Raw genomic sequence first — 17,835 nt, forward strand, 5'->3', positions numbered from 1 at the left:
CGGCTTCTTCACTGGTATGTTTTCTAAAAGAAAAGGAAGAAAATTGGCGACAATACACGGTGTGTTTATTTGGAGTCATCGAGTGTCTATTTCAGTATTTTGATTGGAAAGAAGGGTAGAAACTTTAAGTGATGATTGGAGGGATATTTTCAATTTTATCTTTAATTACATGTAATTTTTAATACTTTTAATTTACCTTATATTTATCAACTCTCTCAATTTGGATGGATCTGTTCTCATCCTATGTTCTTTTTTATGATTAACACTTGATTTTCAAATTTTTTTCCCTTGTTAACCAAATAATTAAATAGATAGTAGTTTATACATCCTCTTCTCTTCCCATCCTCCCTTCCTTCCATCCCTTCCAACAAACGAGTCTTTCATTTACAAAGAGGAGCTGCAACTCTGCAGCTTTAGCTTTTCCTATTTTATATATATATAAATGCACACACACACGAATCCAGATTAGAGAGAGAGAGAGAGAGAGAGTAATGAGGGTGTGGTGGGGCATTAAGAAAACTGAAGGGAAATTACACTTGCAAATAAAAAGAGAGGAGCATAAACAGAAGCAGCCTGATCGTTTCGGTCAAACGGAGGATCATTGGGGTGCGCCACCCTATGTACGTTCGTCGAATCCCACCCCACCCCACCCCTTCCCTTCCCCACACTACGTTTCAAAAACCAAAACCATGACTGACTTTTCTTTGCAAGAGAAAGGAAATAGGACCAGCAATATAGTCTACCCTACGTCTATGCATCTAATTAATACTATACAGCATTGATGGGTCAAGAGCAAACTCAACCATTGGTCTGAGCTCATCCCAGTTCTCATCTCCAAAAAGTTGGTCTCCGTTTTGACTGGAAAAGCTTAGATATGGTGTTGTAAATGGAACTTGATTTCTTAAGCTCAGCTGGGCTGCAAACAACTGGTCATTATTTCCATAGGTGTATTGATCACTGGTAGCTCTACTTTCAATGTTCACATTATTATCAACTGCTGCGACTTCGAAGCTTTCATCAGTATGCCTACGATTGTCTGATTCACAAGGGCTAGAACTTGAATCACTAACATACTTCTGTTTTGAAGAGAAGCATTTTTTGTTAAAGGGAGTTTCTCGCTGGAATATTCGACAAAGAGTCCAAACTTCCTGTAACATCAAGAAACAGGAATAAAAACTATCAAAAACCGAATGAACTAAGCATCTCCAAATTTTCAATAGTAAAATATACAAGAATGAATAATGAATCTTACTGCTTCATGAATATTACAGTCGTCAGGATTGGTGAAATTGGCAGTATTTTCACTAGCAGGAAGGCGAAATTCGTGCATCATCCAGTCTGTTTTCGTGCCTTTTCCGGCACTTCCTCGGTAATAGACTAGAGATTTTTTCAGGCCAATGCAGTAATGGAGTTTCCCGACAGAATATATTGGCTTGTCGATACCTGTAGCTTTCCAAAATCCAGAATTTGTGACCCTATTAGGTCTTACGCTGTTCTTGTACTTTCTTCCTCTTCTACAGAAGAAGTACCACTCCCTTTCTCCAGCACTACAGCTAGCTTCTTCTGTACGTTCACAAAAAGAAGGGCAATGAGTAAATTCATCAAGGAAATTGTTGCAGTTTAATGACATGAATTGCTTGTCTTCTGCAACAATTGTGCAACAATTGTACAGAATGAGATGATAAGCTTAATAGAGTTAAGAACAATTTCATCATTAAAGAACTGCAGCTGCAAAATTACAGTTCTACTAATGAATTTGATGGTGTTCAAATAACAGTTTTGCATTTCATACAAAGAGTTACAAATTAATAAATAGTTGAATCAATGAACGAAGGAGCAAGAGTACAAGAGAATGCATACTTGGAAGATCCCATGGCTCGTATTTGTAGACATCAATGTGTTTGATGAGATCAATCCTGATAAGTCTCTTCTCTACTTTCCTTTTAAGATAAAATCCTACAAGCTCTTCGTCCGTAGGATGAAACCGAAACCCAGGGGCCATGATATCATCATCGTCTGCTTCAACATCCTTTGAAGTAGTAATCAACCTATCCAACTCCATTTCCCGTCTGTTAACTCAATATACGTACTTCATCATTCGATTGTGCTTGTTGTGTAATCTTCTTATAGGGTGTGAAAAGAGAATTTTGGTCCAAGTCAATAGTTTTGAATGGTAGAAGAAAGCAACTATTTAGTGATGATTTCTTGTGGAAGAATATTAGTGGTTTTGTATTCATATTTACGTAACATCACGAATAAAAATTAGGATTACAATCTTAAAATGTAGAGAAATAAAAAGAAAACTCCCATATTTTCTAAAAGAATTGTAATTAAAAAATCTAATGAAAAAATAACATTCTAAATATTGTTTATTATAGAGGTTAAAACCAAAGAATTCAAAGCTAAGTAGAAAAAATAATTAAAATTAAAATTTAACTTGGAAAACAATATTTAAAACAACAAAAGTAGCATTTTATGGTCCTAATTTGAAGGCTTTGTAGACTCTAGCTCTTATGCTTGTTTTCGTCATATTGCACATTAATTGGACTTGTCCCAAAAACTCTTTAAATTAAATCTAAACATTAATCTTAATAAGTAAGAAAATAAATTTTAAAAATATTAATCATACCAAAAATAATAAAAAGGTGACCGACGATTTATAATATTGATCATATCTTATAACTAGAGAGAAAAACGATCTAGATCGATGTGCTCATTTTGAAAAGTATCTGCTAACAAGAATATGAACATGGAGACGAATTAGCATCCACAAGAAGCTAATTGTTTGACAAAATGGGCTTTCCCACTTTGTTTTTTTGCTAAGTGATGAGAAATGGTTTTACATATGAATTCATTTATAAATATGGACGTTTCTGGATGCTAACTGGTGTGGAAAATGAAGTTAATCACTCGAAATAATCTTTGGTTTTAGTCGTCAAAGATTTGCCGAATCAACTCTTCTGTAGCACAATCAAGTCTCTTTCCATTCCTTTTTTTAAAAAATAAAATTAATTGATATATTCATGAGAAATCAATTGGTTTTTCATAATATATATATTTTCTTCAATCCGAGTTCTAAATTAATGATATATAATTAATATGAAAAGCAAACAATTAGCTAATCCCGTAAAAATAAGGATTCGATTAATAGATATTTTTATTATAAAAAAAGAACTTGTTAAAAAATTAGTTATTGTTGGTTCATTGTAATTATAAAAATTTATGATAATTATATAATTTTAAACTTTAAACATATCATCTAATCACATCACAAATCCATCCAATAGTTAATATACAAAAGTACTAGTTAATAGTGGTTTAATTAAAATTAAAATTTCATTAATTAGTATCGCAACCAATAACTAAGTACTTCTTAACTATGAATATCCTCTGACAATATCATTGCCTTAATTTCCCCTAAAAATATTACATTTAGGATGCAGGAGATTCATCATTTGTGGAATACAAGGTTTCTCTCAATAAATTATTATATGAAGTTAGTTTTTATGTATCTATTGTGTAATATTGTACAGAAACATAGATGTTAGAGAGTACTCTCTTTGCAGCAATCAATCAAAAATGCTGGATCCTCTCTCTATATACAGTTAACCGATTACGTGATTGTGTGCTGTGTGGTAGAAGTTATTTTTTAAAATATTTTTTATTTAAAAATAAATTAAAATTATATTTTTTTTATTTTTTAAAATTTATTCTTGATATCAACATATTAAAATGATCTAAAAACATAAAAAAATTAAAACTAAAAAAATTTTAAAATTTTTCTAAAACACGATTAGATTATAATGTTAAATGGGGCCTAAACGTGTAAACTAATCCACATGGATATGGTTCATGATAAAAATTTGATGTTTGGCATTGCGGTACAACAGCACTTTTGAAAAAAAAAATAGCTTTATTTTTTTTTTTATTTTGATATGTTGATATCAAAAATAAATTAAAAAAATTATTTTAATTTATTTTCAAGTGAAAAACAACTTCTACCACACTTTCAAAGAATATGATACTTGTGTTTGGTATTGTGGTAGCTTTTGTGGTTGTGATTTGAAAAAAATTGTTTTATAAAAGTACTTTTAGTTGAGGTTGTTTTGATATTTATATATGTTTGGTTAAAACTATGGTTGAATTTGAGGTTGAATAAAAAGTAATTTAATATATTTGATTAAAAAGTTGCTTTTCAAATTGAGGTTATATATATATATATATATATATATATATATATATTGATGGTTTTAAATTTAAATAATATTAATTTAACTATTTCTATTACATCATTAAATAAATAATATTTAATATAAAATATTTTTTATTGTTCAATTAAACTATCTATAATTCCATCACGTATGAAATACATCCGACAAGGACTACAGTTTTCTTGGTTTCTTAAATGCTTAACAACATCAGGTAAAATATAATCAGGAACAAAATTGGAATTGCGATCAAATTCTGCAAATGATACGTCATTAATAAAACACAATTAAAAATAAAAAAAATTAATTTAATTTTTTTTACTGAATCAGACCTAGTTCAATGTATTTAGTTTTGGACTGGACCCGGTCCGGCCAGAAACATGCACCACTGTTCACTTAAGTGAATAGTAGAGCTCTCCACATTGAAAGCAGCATAATGCTGCTTTCAGTGAGCCTGCGTTTTTAATGCAGGAATTGCTGGGGTCCATGCACGTGAATCCACTTATCATCTGTTACCAAATATTTGTTTTTCGTGATTGGCTTCAAATGCAGAAGCAACCACAGAAACAAACGGCCACCAAGTATGTTTTTTTGTTGTTGTAGCTTTTGTGGTTGAGATTTGAATAGGTTTGAAAAAATCAATTTTTAGTTGTAGATAATTTGATTTAAATATGTGTTTAGTTAAAAATATAATTGAAATTATGGTTCAATCAAAAACATGTTAAAAGGTGTTTGTTGTGTAGATAATTGTGTGACTTTTCTCTTTCCACCACTACTACAGTTGCTATTATTACATGATATTATATTTACAACACAATAAAAGTTCAATAACTAAATGCCTAAATTTTTTAGCTTCTTTTATTTTCTATATCATATAAAATATTGTTATTAATGAATCAAAAAGAAAGAAAAAAAATACAGAAAGCAACTTAATGTAATTTAGAAGTTGAAAGAATAAAAAACAGACTTGGATTTTGGATTTCCACTAATAATCTATTACAGAAATTATCCCTAATTCGAAACTCTAACCCACTCCAGTTTTATTAATTAATTTCTTCCATATCTTCTAATATTTTTTTATTTTATCTTATTTATTCTTCAATTATGCTTTTGTGAATACGTGTTTTTTTTTCTACCTTAGAAGCAGAAGCTGCCACAAAAACAAACACATTTTTAAAGGTGTGTTTGGGAGCGTGGTTAGAATGATATTTTAAAAAAAATTAAAATTTTTTTATGCTATTGGATCATTTTGGTGCGCTAATATCAAAAATAATTTTTTTAAAAATAAAAAAATATTATTTTAAATTTAAAAAACCATGCTGAACTTCAAAAAAAAAAAAATAATCTGCCCTCACCGTTATCCCATTTCCGAAGACATTCTAATTGTGCAACTTCAAAGCTTTCCCATTTCATTGAATCTTCCAATGCACCCACTGAAAAATGTGAGTCTGTGACTGCTATAATATTCAATTAATATTCGTATTGTCTTGACTCTTGTGATTTTCCATTCAAAAACGTCATAAATAGGGCTCGACGTCGGCGGCCTCAATAATAATAAAAAAAAAACTGATTGTTTCAAAATAAGCATTAGAAAAATGCCAGTAGCTAGCATAAAGGACAAGAAAGCTTGCTTTCCCTTGATATCCCTAATTTTCCTTCCTGTTAAATATTTCTTTTGGTTTGCTCCCCCGCCCTTGATATTTTCCCTTGTTTGCGTTGTTAATTTTCTTGGTGCCAATATGCATGCACTAGAGGACACTGAAGTATTGAGTGTGGGCATGGCACATACAGGCTGGGAGTTCTCTTGACTCACGGAATCATCAATTAATTATATATATTTATGCGAGGAATACATTAGCAATTAATTATTCCTCGATGGCTTCTGCAACGCCTTTCTTTTGTAAGAAAAAAATAATAACAATTAATCAGTTCACAAAAAACAAAACAAATCAAGAAAAAAGATGCATGACTCACACCATGCCTTTTGGTCTGACCTGAGAAAAATATGGTTTTTGTAGCGTGGCCGCCACATAGCTAGCTAGCTAGGAGAAATAAATATTTATTATTTAACGAGCATTGATTGATGTTTTAATTATTATTAATGATACCAGTTTACCATTAAAAAATTAGAATTCAAAATATTAAGAAATGTAAAAGGTATTTGGTTGATGTAATTTAATGCAAATATTATTTGATTGAAAACATACATATAATTTTACATTGATCAACGATTTCCTATATATCTATCCATCCATGTACCAAGACTTGTCTACGCTAACATTAGGGATGAGAAGGGATGAAAGGAGGAGGAAAATGGATCTTGACGGGTGACTGGGATTCTTCTATGGAAGAAGCCATGCTATTTCTGGTTGCTGGAAAATGTGAATGATGAAGGAGGAGAGACCACGTGTTCATGAAAGACAGCACAAGGCTATTCAACAACACGAAATTAAGGATGCATGACATTTCCAGGATTCATGTTGACTTTTATGACCATCGAAGGTTCTGTTCTGGTTTAATTTGTGCGAAGCCTGCTTAATTTGTGTTTATTTGGTAATGAAGGGAAAGTTTATCTGTAAGAACGTCGATGGGTCTTTCGTGAGGGACCGAACATATAAATGCTAAGAGGCCTAACTAATTAATCTTGGCATTAAGATCAGAAGTAACTTGGAAAGCTGTGGAAATTAAGATATTTTTAAAAGGAAGCTAAGTCTCTGCTGTGCACGAAGGTCCCATGCAATTATCCTGAAAATGAGTTCTTCCAGTTGAGGGCCAAATTAGATATAGAGGTGGAGATAGATAGATATTGCCTTTTATCTTAAGAAAACTACCTTGGAAAAATATACAGTATTATTGTTCGAAGGGTACGTATTATTGTAAGGCTAATATTGACCTTTGTAATTTCCCTTCTTTTCATAAATATTGGTGATAATCAACACTTCTTTTTTTAAAAAGTAACTTAATTGTGTGGCAGATACTCAAATAGCTAGATTTTTAGTTGTTCGAGTTTCATCCAAACAGTTTAACCCACGCCGACTCACTACACGATTAGATATCGAATGCAATATGAGGCATGCACCTTAACGTGTTTTTTAATTTTCAATAAGTCAGAGTAGACTACCAGCTAGCTTTACTCCTATATATATAAATTATATCTGCAAAGCAGAAGCACTAACCTCTTCATCAAAGACACAATGAGCACTATAAACCAATGACGAGCATTAATCTCTTTGTACTCTATAACATGATTAAGATCTATAAATATCTCTAGTTACCAATAAAACATTCAAGTCATTCAAACTCATCCAAGGATCCTCTAGTTCATTCAGCAAATATATTTTCCCCATGTTTTTCTTTTTTTGTATATTATTGTCTCCTTTTATATTTACTAACTTAAGCATTAGAGGGTCTCATATTTCGACAAAGAACTTGTTTTTGCAGAAACAATCAAGCTTTAAGATGAAGCCCATACATTTTAGCCCAAACGCATCCATGAAAAATCCAATTCAACCTTGAAGTTTTTACAACTTTATTAGTTAGGATCATTGCTATTGTTCTTACCTATTTAGTAATTACTCAAGGAAATTTAAAATAAAAGGGCTTCTTTATTAGTCAATGTATTGCTTATTATCAATTGAACTATCATTATATGGCTTAAAAACACGAAGAATGATCTTTTAAATTTGACTAGAATGCTCCGACGGATGGAGAAAAGTTCATTAAGAGATAAAACCACTACAACGTGTAACGTGATCACAATATTACCATCATTTAAAAATTGAATTTGTAGGGCTATAGAGCAGAATAATGTATTTTAAATAATAAAGGGTCTTCCATTCACCCAAATAGACTTCAATCTAAAAAGTGGAAGACTTGTGGATTATTATATATTTCAAATTTCAATTATGTAAAAGCTTGGTGTGCTTGGATTAAGAAGTTAGGCCTTGATCAATAGTTCGAGCATATCATCACGTAGCAACGATGGGCTTAGTACGATCCCATCTTGGCTATAAAAAAATCTAATAAGTGGGGGGAGGTATAACTTGGAGAAATTCCACTCATTGCGTGCGAGGAAAGACTAAAAAAAGGCCACGAGTAGCACCTCATTTTCAATTTAAGAAATAATTTATTATAAACTTCTCTAGAAAAGACGAGGAAAAACCACAGTTCAAATTTTCTTTATTGTTTGTTTTAACAAGTCAAAGTCACGAGATTATACTATTTTCCAAGTACATATTTCAGAGCCATAATTATATCATCCTTTGCCATTAAATTCCTGGTCGTCCTATACCGTCACTATAAGCAACTTGGACATCTGATGATGTCGTCTTGGAGGAAGTTTTGCAGAAAAAATGGTTATCCGTAGAGGAATGTAACAAAAAAGGAAAACGAAAGCAGAATAAACTAATTTTCTTACAGTGATGGTGTGTGTGTGTGTGTGTGTGAATATATATATATATATATATATATATAAGGTCGCTATAAGATTCTTCGTCGAACCGTGCTCACACTCTGGTTTTGGAGAAATGTATTCCTGCCATTACAACAAGAAGAAGAAGCATTTCAATGGCTAGCTTGACCAAATAAAAGATGCATTCTCACTTAAAAACCAATTGATTTGCTAATCATTTCTTCAGTTTTCCTAATTTGATTTATTTTTTCTTAGGTAGATTGGATTTGGCATATCAAACAGAACAGGATTAGGTGAAGAAAAGTTTTTTTTATCATGTGATCAATTTCTTTACGATACTATTTTGATTGTATATACATCTTATTCGATGCAATCCTCATCTATTTTCTTGTGCATCGCATTCTCCTTTAATCTTTAATTTCTTTGTTGGACTCTTCAATTTGACTGTATACATTTTAATCCAATTAATCGGTTCATGTTCGGAATATAACCTTGAGTTTTAGTTATATTTAGACCCCAATTTTGGGCTGTAGCGGTCGCTAATTCCATGCCAGAAAAAAAGTAGTCAACACTTACGGTCTAACGTTATTTTGACTGTGTAGATCGCAAAGAGAAAAGGCCCAGTTTGTGTCGGATGGCGGCAAGATTATAAGGCTCATGGTGGGCTTGTGTTGTTCCAATGAAAAAGACGTCCACCCCTCAAGTCTATATAGTGGTATGATTGTCAAACTACAGGCCTTCAGCCATGGACTTTCTCTCTTATCATTCCGAGACAGCTGTGTCCTAGTGCAGTAGCCCATTACCTACCTGAATTTTGATGTATTTTTAAATAAAAAATAGTTAAAAAAACAATAACAACTATACTTTCAAATACACTGAAAACAAGAGAGCAATATACAATTCTCCAGAGCAGAAAGAGAGAGGGAGGGAGCGAGTGCTTTTGTGCTAAATATGGTTGAATGGGTGATTCAAACACTGCTGATTTTGGAGTATTTATAAACGGATACTTTGCACCATGGACGGAACTAGAAAATTTTAACCGGGTGCCGTCATAAAAACTACAAGGCTGGAGAGCAAATATTTCTTTTTTAGAGGGGCTAAATGTATGTTTTTTATGAGAAATTGAAGATTTAAAGACTAAAATTAAAAACTTTGAAGACAGAATTTATATATATAGTGGAGATTCTATGCATCTCCGTGAACTGGGACCATCTATAACGCACCTAGCTAGCTAGCTAGCTAGCTAGTTTCCATGTTTAGAGTTAGAGAATGTTCCAAGAAAATCAACAAAACTCCACTTCTTCTAATGTTCTGGAAGTTAACGAATGAGAGTTGATGTTTCAAAGTCAAGAATATACAATCGAAATGATCATAGGTACATGACCTCCAGCAAGCTTGGGGGTGCCAAGCTCCCCTCCTCTCATAAGTCACTTATGTTTTGCTCAATGACTTGCTTTCTTTTTTTTTTCTGTTCTTTAATTTCTTTTTACATTCATTTTTTTATATATAGTTCTTGATATTGTATTTATTTGAGTCTAAAATTTATAATTTATTTTGATTTGATTTATTTAGGGTTATCATGGTCTCAAAAAATATTTTAATTTTGAATTGATGCTTAATTTTGCCTAGAAAAAAATTATTTTTGTTTTTTTATAAGAGATTTAAAGTTAAGGAACCAAAAATAAAAAAAAAAGTGACAGTCCTTTTAAAAAAAAATTGGCTAGCCCCTTCTAGCCTTAAGACTTGTCCAAAATCTTTTTCGATCCTTTTAGTGTAACAATTATATATTTTAACCTAAAATTTTATTTAATTTTAATTTTAGTTTATGAGTTTAACAGAAACGAGAGCTGTTGGAAGACAACGGAGGAGGAAAAAGAAAACAAAAGAGGTAATAGCTACTGTTATTTTCCAAGGTTGATTTTCTTTTCTTCTTCTCTTTTTTGCTGGGTTTGTTTAGGGTTAAAATATAAAAAATAATGAAAAATTATTACAGAATCAAGAATTGAAATGAAAAAAAGAGAGAAGAAATTGGGTTTGATGTGTGTATTACTGCATGTGTAATATTTAGATGACACGTGAGCTTTATTTCGTCCTCCATTTGATATTATTTTTTTGTGTTGTTGGTTTTGTATTGACAAGAATAATTATTTTGTATGACGCTTGTAATAAAAAAAAAAGTTATTGTGGGGGTCCAATAACCCGTTTTTCTTATTGTGGGGGTCCAATATTGGGCCTTTTTCCCCTCTCTTCTCTTTATTTTATTTTGGGCCATCACATGATAGGTGATAAGGCTTGGACATAAGTACTGACCTTGATATATGGGCACATGACGAGAAATTTGTAGGCGGGGATTTTCTGAGTGTTTTTACATTTTGGTATTTGTTTTTTGCATATTGAATTAATGTTTCCTTGTGAAAAAATTGAATGGCTATAGCTTTGCCTTCTCAATTTACCTGAAGCTTCATTCCTCCTAGACAATGTAACCTGTTACCCCAAAGAAAGTACCTTGTCCTCACAACACTGGTCGTGTTGCAGCTGTCAAAATCTTCCTTGCTCATTTGCATGTCAGCGCTCCCAAAGCACAGCCAGGGGGACTCTTCCTCAATCTTCTTCTAAGAGCAACAATCCTGCTTCTGCTATTCCGACTTCTGGAGGGTCTGTCAATGGTGGAAGGGGTTTTATTGTGATGGCTTTTCTTGGTCTTAAGGCTAACATTTTACGGGCGGTGCAATTTTGATTAACAAACAAACGTTAAAAATTGTTCTTCTTTTTTGTGATTTGACGGTTTGGTGATATCCTCGGGCTACCTTTTAAGTTTTAAACAATTGTATGTTGTCAACATATATCATGTAGAGGAAGAAAAAAACTCAACATAAGTAAAGTTGGATGATTTCAAAAGCATAATAACTTTTTGTGATTAATTTTACATGACAATGATCTGCATTTGGACACGAAGATACACAGTGGAGGAAGAATGGTGAGGCTATTGTGTCATTTCCATGCCAAAAGGAGCGAGCACTGAAATGTATTAGGCTTAATGCCTCTTGACATTTCTGGGTTGTGAGCCCTTTTCCTTAAGAAATTGGATTTACCTGCTGTAAGAAAAATGCCTGCCCCTCGTGTAATTATGATGTTCAAGTGCTAAGACATTAGTGAGAATGCATGCATTGTTAATTCCTACAACCAAAGAAGCAGAAAATGGATGAAAAAGGTAGCATGGAATCCATGCAAATGTGTATGCAATAGACATACTGGCAGTTCTAGACGAATCATCTGGAAAACTGAAAAACAAAGTTGTGGAAGTCAAAGGGTAACCAACGCCCCTTGGTATATTGCAAAGCGAAGTTATGAAATTGCTGCCGAGACACCAATAATGTCATCAGATACCCTGCTGACAGCCTATTCATATAAATTTGATCAAAGGAATGTGCTGCACTTTATGAAGATCTTCTCCTTGAAGCCTATCTACAAAGACTTTGGGCATCTCTTCAATAACCAACTTATGGAGAGTGGCCACAAATCTCATCTCTTCAGGGAGCATCCTTAGCCCCTTGCAGTTGACAATTAGGAAACTTTCAAGCCTTGGCACTGCATTTTCTTCTATGTTGAATTCATGCAGGGATTCCAAGCTGTTAAACTCTAGGAACTCCAGTTGAGGAAACCCATCGGCAGAGATTGTTAGTTTTTCTTTGCTATAAGACTCTGCTTTAAACCTCAGAATTGATAATTTTGGCAGCTTCTCTAGTATCTCTATTGATTCTTGTTCAAGCTGGGTGTGTTCTAATGTTAACTGGGAGAGATTTGGTGGAAAATCTTGCTGGCTGGGCAGCTGTGATATTCCCCCTCTCAAATGCAGCTTGATGAGAGAGCGAAGAGAACCAAGTTGAACAAGTGATGGAAATTCAGCACCTTCAGCACGAAGATAGAGAGATCGAAGTTGCAAGAGTGCCGAAATGGAATCAAATATCTTAATGGTGTCTGAGCAGAGGTTTCCTCTTATTCCTAATTTTCGAAGACTGATTAGATCTGCAGTGTTGTTCTGCTTCCATCTGCTGACATCTATCTCTGTCAGTGTCTGTAAATGCTTGAGGGTGTCTATCCTCAGGTGCCCACCAGAATGCCCACACATGTAAAGATGTCTCAAATTTTTCATGTTGCAAATGACATCAGGAATTATCCTAAGATGGAGATTCCCAGCAATATCAAGAGTCTGCAGGTTGCACAGAGAACCTAATGTTGATGGAAGCACTCGTATGTTAGTCTCCTTCAATCCCAAGTAACTCAAATGTATCAGTTCACCAATTGTACTTGGGATGCTGCTACATGATATACCCTCCAACTCAAGAATTCTTAGCAGGTTGAAATTCCGGGTAATATAATCGAATTTGGCACCCGATAATTCGCAGAAACCATAGACGTTTCTGCCGATAAAATATCTGTAACGAACACGACTAACAACTCTAAAGAACAGGAGTGAACGAAGATGTGGACTAAGACGTTCCACACAAGATAAATGAGAATCAGAATAGATAGGATGGCGACGACATCTAGTCAAAGATGAGATATTTTCATTACCAGGAATCTGGAGAAAATTCTCCGTCTTTGCCTTGGAGATGGAGAGGTCTCGCAGTAGATCGTGCAAACGGCATTGCTTGACCCTCCCATTGACACTCATTCCTTCCATCTGAACCATGTTTCTCTCAATTAGCTCATTCAAGTAATCCTCTGCTACATCCTCCCCTCTTAGTTCTTGATGTGGAATCAAACCCTCTGCCACCCATAGCCGAAACAATTTGTGTGCCTGAATAGTACAATCTTCTGGGAAAAGGCCTAAATAAAGAAAACAAGATTTCAAGTAATACGGCAAGTCGTTGTAACTCAAAGCAAGTATTGCCGCAACGCCATTTGGGTGTCGAGCAAAATGAGAGTCCATGTTGTTAAGAATTCTTTCCCATTCATTCAGCCTCTTTTTTCTTGAAAGTAAGCCGCCAATTACAATGATGGCAAGTGGTAAACCAGCACATCTCTCCACAATCTCTCTCCCGATTTCCTCCAATATTGGAGAGCAACTTGTGTCTCCGCCATCAATAAATGTTTTCTTGCAGAACAACTCCCAGCTATTCTGTTTGCTTAGAAATCCCAAATCGTAGGGAGTAGTTTGAGGATCTACATGAAGAGCAACATTCTTGTTCCGAGTCGTGAGCAACAATCTGCTACCGTTACTTCTGTCTACAGGAAAGGCCTTTTTAAGGCAATCCCAGGCATTGGTGCTCCAGATATCATCCAAAACAACCAGATAGCGTTTCCTCCGTAAATTTTCATACACCAAGTCCTCCAACTCTTCATCTGTCAAAGCTTCAAGCCTTTCTCTCGGCGATGCAATTTGTCTTATGACTCGCTGCAGAATATCTCTTGCACTAAACTCCTGTGATACACATATCCAAGCACGGGAAGGAAAGCGAGCCCTGACAGCACTATGATTATATATCTTTATACCAAGAGTGGTTTTACCAATACCGCCCATTCCAACTATCGAAACAGCACTCCAATGATCCCCCATCTGAAGAAGGTGGTCCACCAGTTTAGCCGTGTCATCCTCCAAGCCAACAATATCCCTTTCCTCATCGCGAGGAGACGATCTTCTCAACTTCCTCAGAGTCTCACCTGCTGCAGTAGTCCCCTCTCCAACATTTTGGATGCCATAAGTTTCACGGCTGGCTGAGATGTCTTGAAGTCTTGAACGGATGGCCATAAGATCCTCAGCAATCTTGGACCTCTGTTTCCATCCTTTGACATAGGAAGTGCATTTCTTGATAAAATGATTCTTCTTCTTCTTCTTCAGATGATCATTGTTCATGATAAACCTGTCTATGAGATCTTCAGCATCATAAGCCACGTCTCTGATATCAGACACCCAATTACGCACTCTTTCATCTTCATCTTGCTTTGCGTCCGCATCTCTTAAGAAGCAACGGATCCTCCTGAGTTCATCTTGTAACCGCTCAACTTCTTTATGGACATCGGTATGAAATTCAAGTTCATCAAACAGATCAGCAAGCCTTTCAAGAACAAAGGAAACGGCAGCTTCAGCCATATGATGCTTCCTCTCTCTCTCTCTCTCTCTCTCTCTCTCTCTCTCTCTTACTTTCCTTTTCTCTCTCTTTTGGATAAGCCCATCAGTTTTTCTTAATTATTCCTGGCACCTCTGGCTTGGACTACAATAAGGCTAATAGCATCTCTAATGAAAAATGTTATATTGAATTGTCAAATAAAAAAAATGATTTTTTAAATAATATAAATATAATTTTTTGAATTATATACATTCTAATAGTAAAAAACTATTTAGAAAAATTATTTATATTTTAATATATTTTATATTAAATTAATTTTAATTTAATTATATAACTAATTTAAATATTTTATATATAAAATAATTATGATGTTATTAATTATATAATTAATATGAGTAATTTATAAAAATAATATAAAATTAATAAAGTAATATGAAAATTAAAAAATATAATTTAAATTTTATTTATATGAATATTTTTAATTTTAAGTTTTATATGTTATTGTTAAAAATTTAATTTTTTAAAAGTAAATTCAAATTCAAACTTTGAAAAAATGACCGCCAACATAACCGCTAACATTTTAATTGTATTTTCAAGAAGACAAAATATAATTGACCTCAAATTAAAACAGATAATCAAAATTAAATTTTAAATATGTAACTCTATCTTTTTATCAATATCAACTACCATTATTAATTTCTCTCAATTTTATCAAAGATAACAACATAAATAAAAATTATCTTCCTTAACCCATATTAAAAACATAAAATAATAAAGAAATAAAACTTATCACAAATATTAAATTAACAACAAAAAAGTCTAAAAAATCAAGAGATATAAAAAAAATAGAAAAAGCTTTTAAACAAGCATACCTTTTAATTTCAACTAATTAACACAATCGATGTTAATAATTAACCGGAAAATAATTGATTATTGTTTTCTTAAATTTGAAAGAAGGGTGAGGCACAATACAAAAATTTAAAACTACAAGTTTTTTCTTCATGTATTTATAGAAAATTTCTTCTATATTTAAAAAAAAAATAGATGTTGGCCAACGACTATAAAAATAGTTGTTGGCCAACAGCTATTATTTTGGTCATTTCTACAGTTAAATGTAGAAATGGCTGTTAAGGAAACAAATAGCCATTTTGGCTATTTGTTTAGCTCCACTGTTGGAATGTAAACAGTGAATAAATAAAAGGCAAAGGACATTTGATTTTTTATTTAGCTGCTCGGTTGGAGCTGCTCTAAGAGCTCGTTAGCTGTGTTGCTGATATTGTTTTTTAAATAATTTGTTTTATTAAAATATATATTAATAATATTATTTTATTTTTTAAAAATTATTTTTATATTAATTTATTAAAATAATTTAAAAACATTAAAAATATATTAATTTTAAATTAATAAAAAAATTTCAAGTTTTTTTTAAAATATTTTTTCTTAAATCATCTTTACTGCCCACTTTTTTTAATAAAGAAAATAATAAGGTAAAAACAAACCAATTTTTTTAAGGAAACCCTCAATTAAAAAGTAATCAACTTACAAGGGCAATCTTGATTAGATCCTCCATCTTTGTTTTTTATTTTGATTAAGTCCTTAATACATCAACAAATAGCCAATTAATCTTAGTTAGTGAAAATACTAAGTCATTATGTGATTTCTTTTTCCTCTATTAAAAATTCAATAATTTATAAAAATTCCCTCCTTGACTTGATAGATCAAATTATACAAAAAGAAACGCTTCAAATATGTTTTTTATATACACAATCTAGCCTATCACGTTATAAAAATGAATATCTTTAAAAATTGGAATTCTTTTTTTTTGAAAAAACGATAAATTATTTGAATTTTAGGAATCACTTAATTAAAAAAAATGATTGAAAAAACATTAAAACGTTGCAAACATGATTGAGATAAAAAAAAAAGTTGAGACGGTAATTATACTCAAATATTCAATAGGTCTATTTATTGTGATGAGATTTATCGAAATTAAACAGATGAAATTCAAATCTCCACAAGGTCTCTTTTAATGAATTCCCATTGAAATGGATTTAAGACATAAATTAATGTCAATGTCATGAAGCAAAGACTTCGCTTTTTACGCTTAGTTTGTTTTTGCATTGGAAGGTATTTTTATAAAAACAAATTTATTTTTTTATATTTTAAATTTATTTTTTTAATATTTTTAAATCATTTTAATATTCAATATCAAAAATAAATTTTAAAATAAAAAAATTATTTTAATATTTTTTTTAAAAATCGCTATCATTATGTCTTGTGAAATATGCTATTACTCAGCCCATGACATTCGTTTGGCACGTAATCAACGCAATTATTTTAACTTTAGGCTATATTTGTTTTCTTGAAAATGGTTTATAAAAAATTATTTTTCAAACTTTCTTATCTTTGTTTGTTATTAGAAAAGTTGATCAACGAAAAACACTTTCCAGTTAAAGAAAAACTTGGCTTGGTTTTCAGGAAAGTATTTTCCTGGAAAATTTGAGCAGAAAACACTTTTCCGGAAGTTGTGAAAAATTTAGAAATGTCATATTATTTGCTGATTATATCAAATTTGGTCCTCAAACTTTTGATTGTTATATATATTTTGTTTTGAATATTTATTTTTCAATTTCATCTCTTAAAATTTAATTTTTATATTAACTTTGGTCCTTATTTTTATAATTGTTATTTGCTTTTTCCTTATCATTTTTTTATTGAAATTTTTTATCTATCAAATTTGATCCTTATTCTTTTGATTGTTACTTGTTTTATTTGAAATAATTTATGAAATGTTAATTATTATTATTTTAATTTCTTCATCTTTCATTTTTTTTATTTTTTAGATTTGATCTCTATTATTTTGATTATTATTTATTTTATTTGAGATAATTTATGAAATTATATTTTTTTCAATTTTATTCTCATTCAAATTTTTAATTTGTAAGATTTATTTCTCATTATTTTAATAAACTTGAGAAAAATAAAGCATTAATAAGTTATTTTCCAGCTCATTTTTCATGATATAACTAAATACTGGAAAATATTTTCTGACTTATTTTCTATTATACTACTAAATATAAAAAAATAATTCATTTTTCTAGAATTTACTTTTCCAAAATTTATTTTTCAAAACAAATTATTTTTC

At 31.8% G+C, this 17,835-nt stretch overlaps 2 protein-coding genes across 2 annotated transcripts; both read right to left on the reverse strand.

Moving 5' to 3' along the window:
* Positions 1-484: 484 nt before the first annotated feature.
* LOC133702285 (transcription factor JUNGBRUNNEN 1-like) lies at positions 485-2,155 on the reverse strand. The gene is made up of 3 exons (XM_062126598.1): positions 1,861-2,155; positions 1,253-1,563; positions 485-1,148 (listed from the first exon to the last, which is right to left on the reverse strand). The coding sequence occupies exons 1-3, from the start codon at positions 2,060-2,062 to the stop codon at positions 759-761; spliced, it is 903 nt and encodes a 300-aa protein (XP_061982582.1). The 5' UTR covers positions 2,063-2,155; the 3' UTR covers positions 485-758.
* A 9,551-nt stretch (positions 2,156-11,706) lies between these two features.
* Positions 11,707-14,808, reverse strand: LOC133700733 (probable disease resistance RPP8-like protein 2). Its single transcript, XM_062124376.1, has one exon. It carries the CDS (start codon positions 14,711-14,713, stop codon positions 12,023-12,025), a length of 2,691 nt encoding a protein of 896 aa, XP_061980360.1. The 5' UTR covers positions 14,714-14,808; the 3' UTR covers positions 11,707-12,022.
* Between the last annotated feature and the right edge of the window lie 3,027 nt (positions 14,809-17,835).

Source organism: Populus nigra, chromosome 8, assembly GCF_951802175.1.
Source record: "Populus nigra chromosome 8, ddPopNigr1.1, whole genome shotgun sequence".
NCBI lineage: Eukaryota > Viridiplantae > Streptophyta > Magnoliopsida > Malpighiales > Salicaceae > Populus > Populus nigra.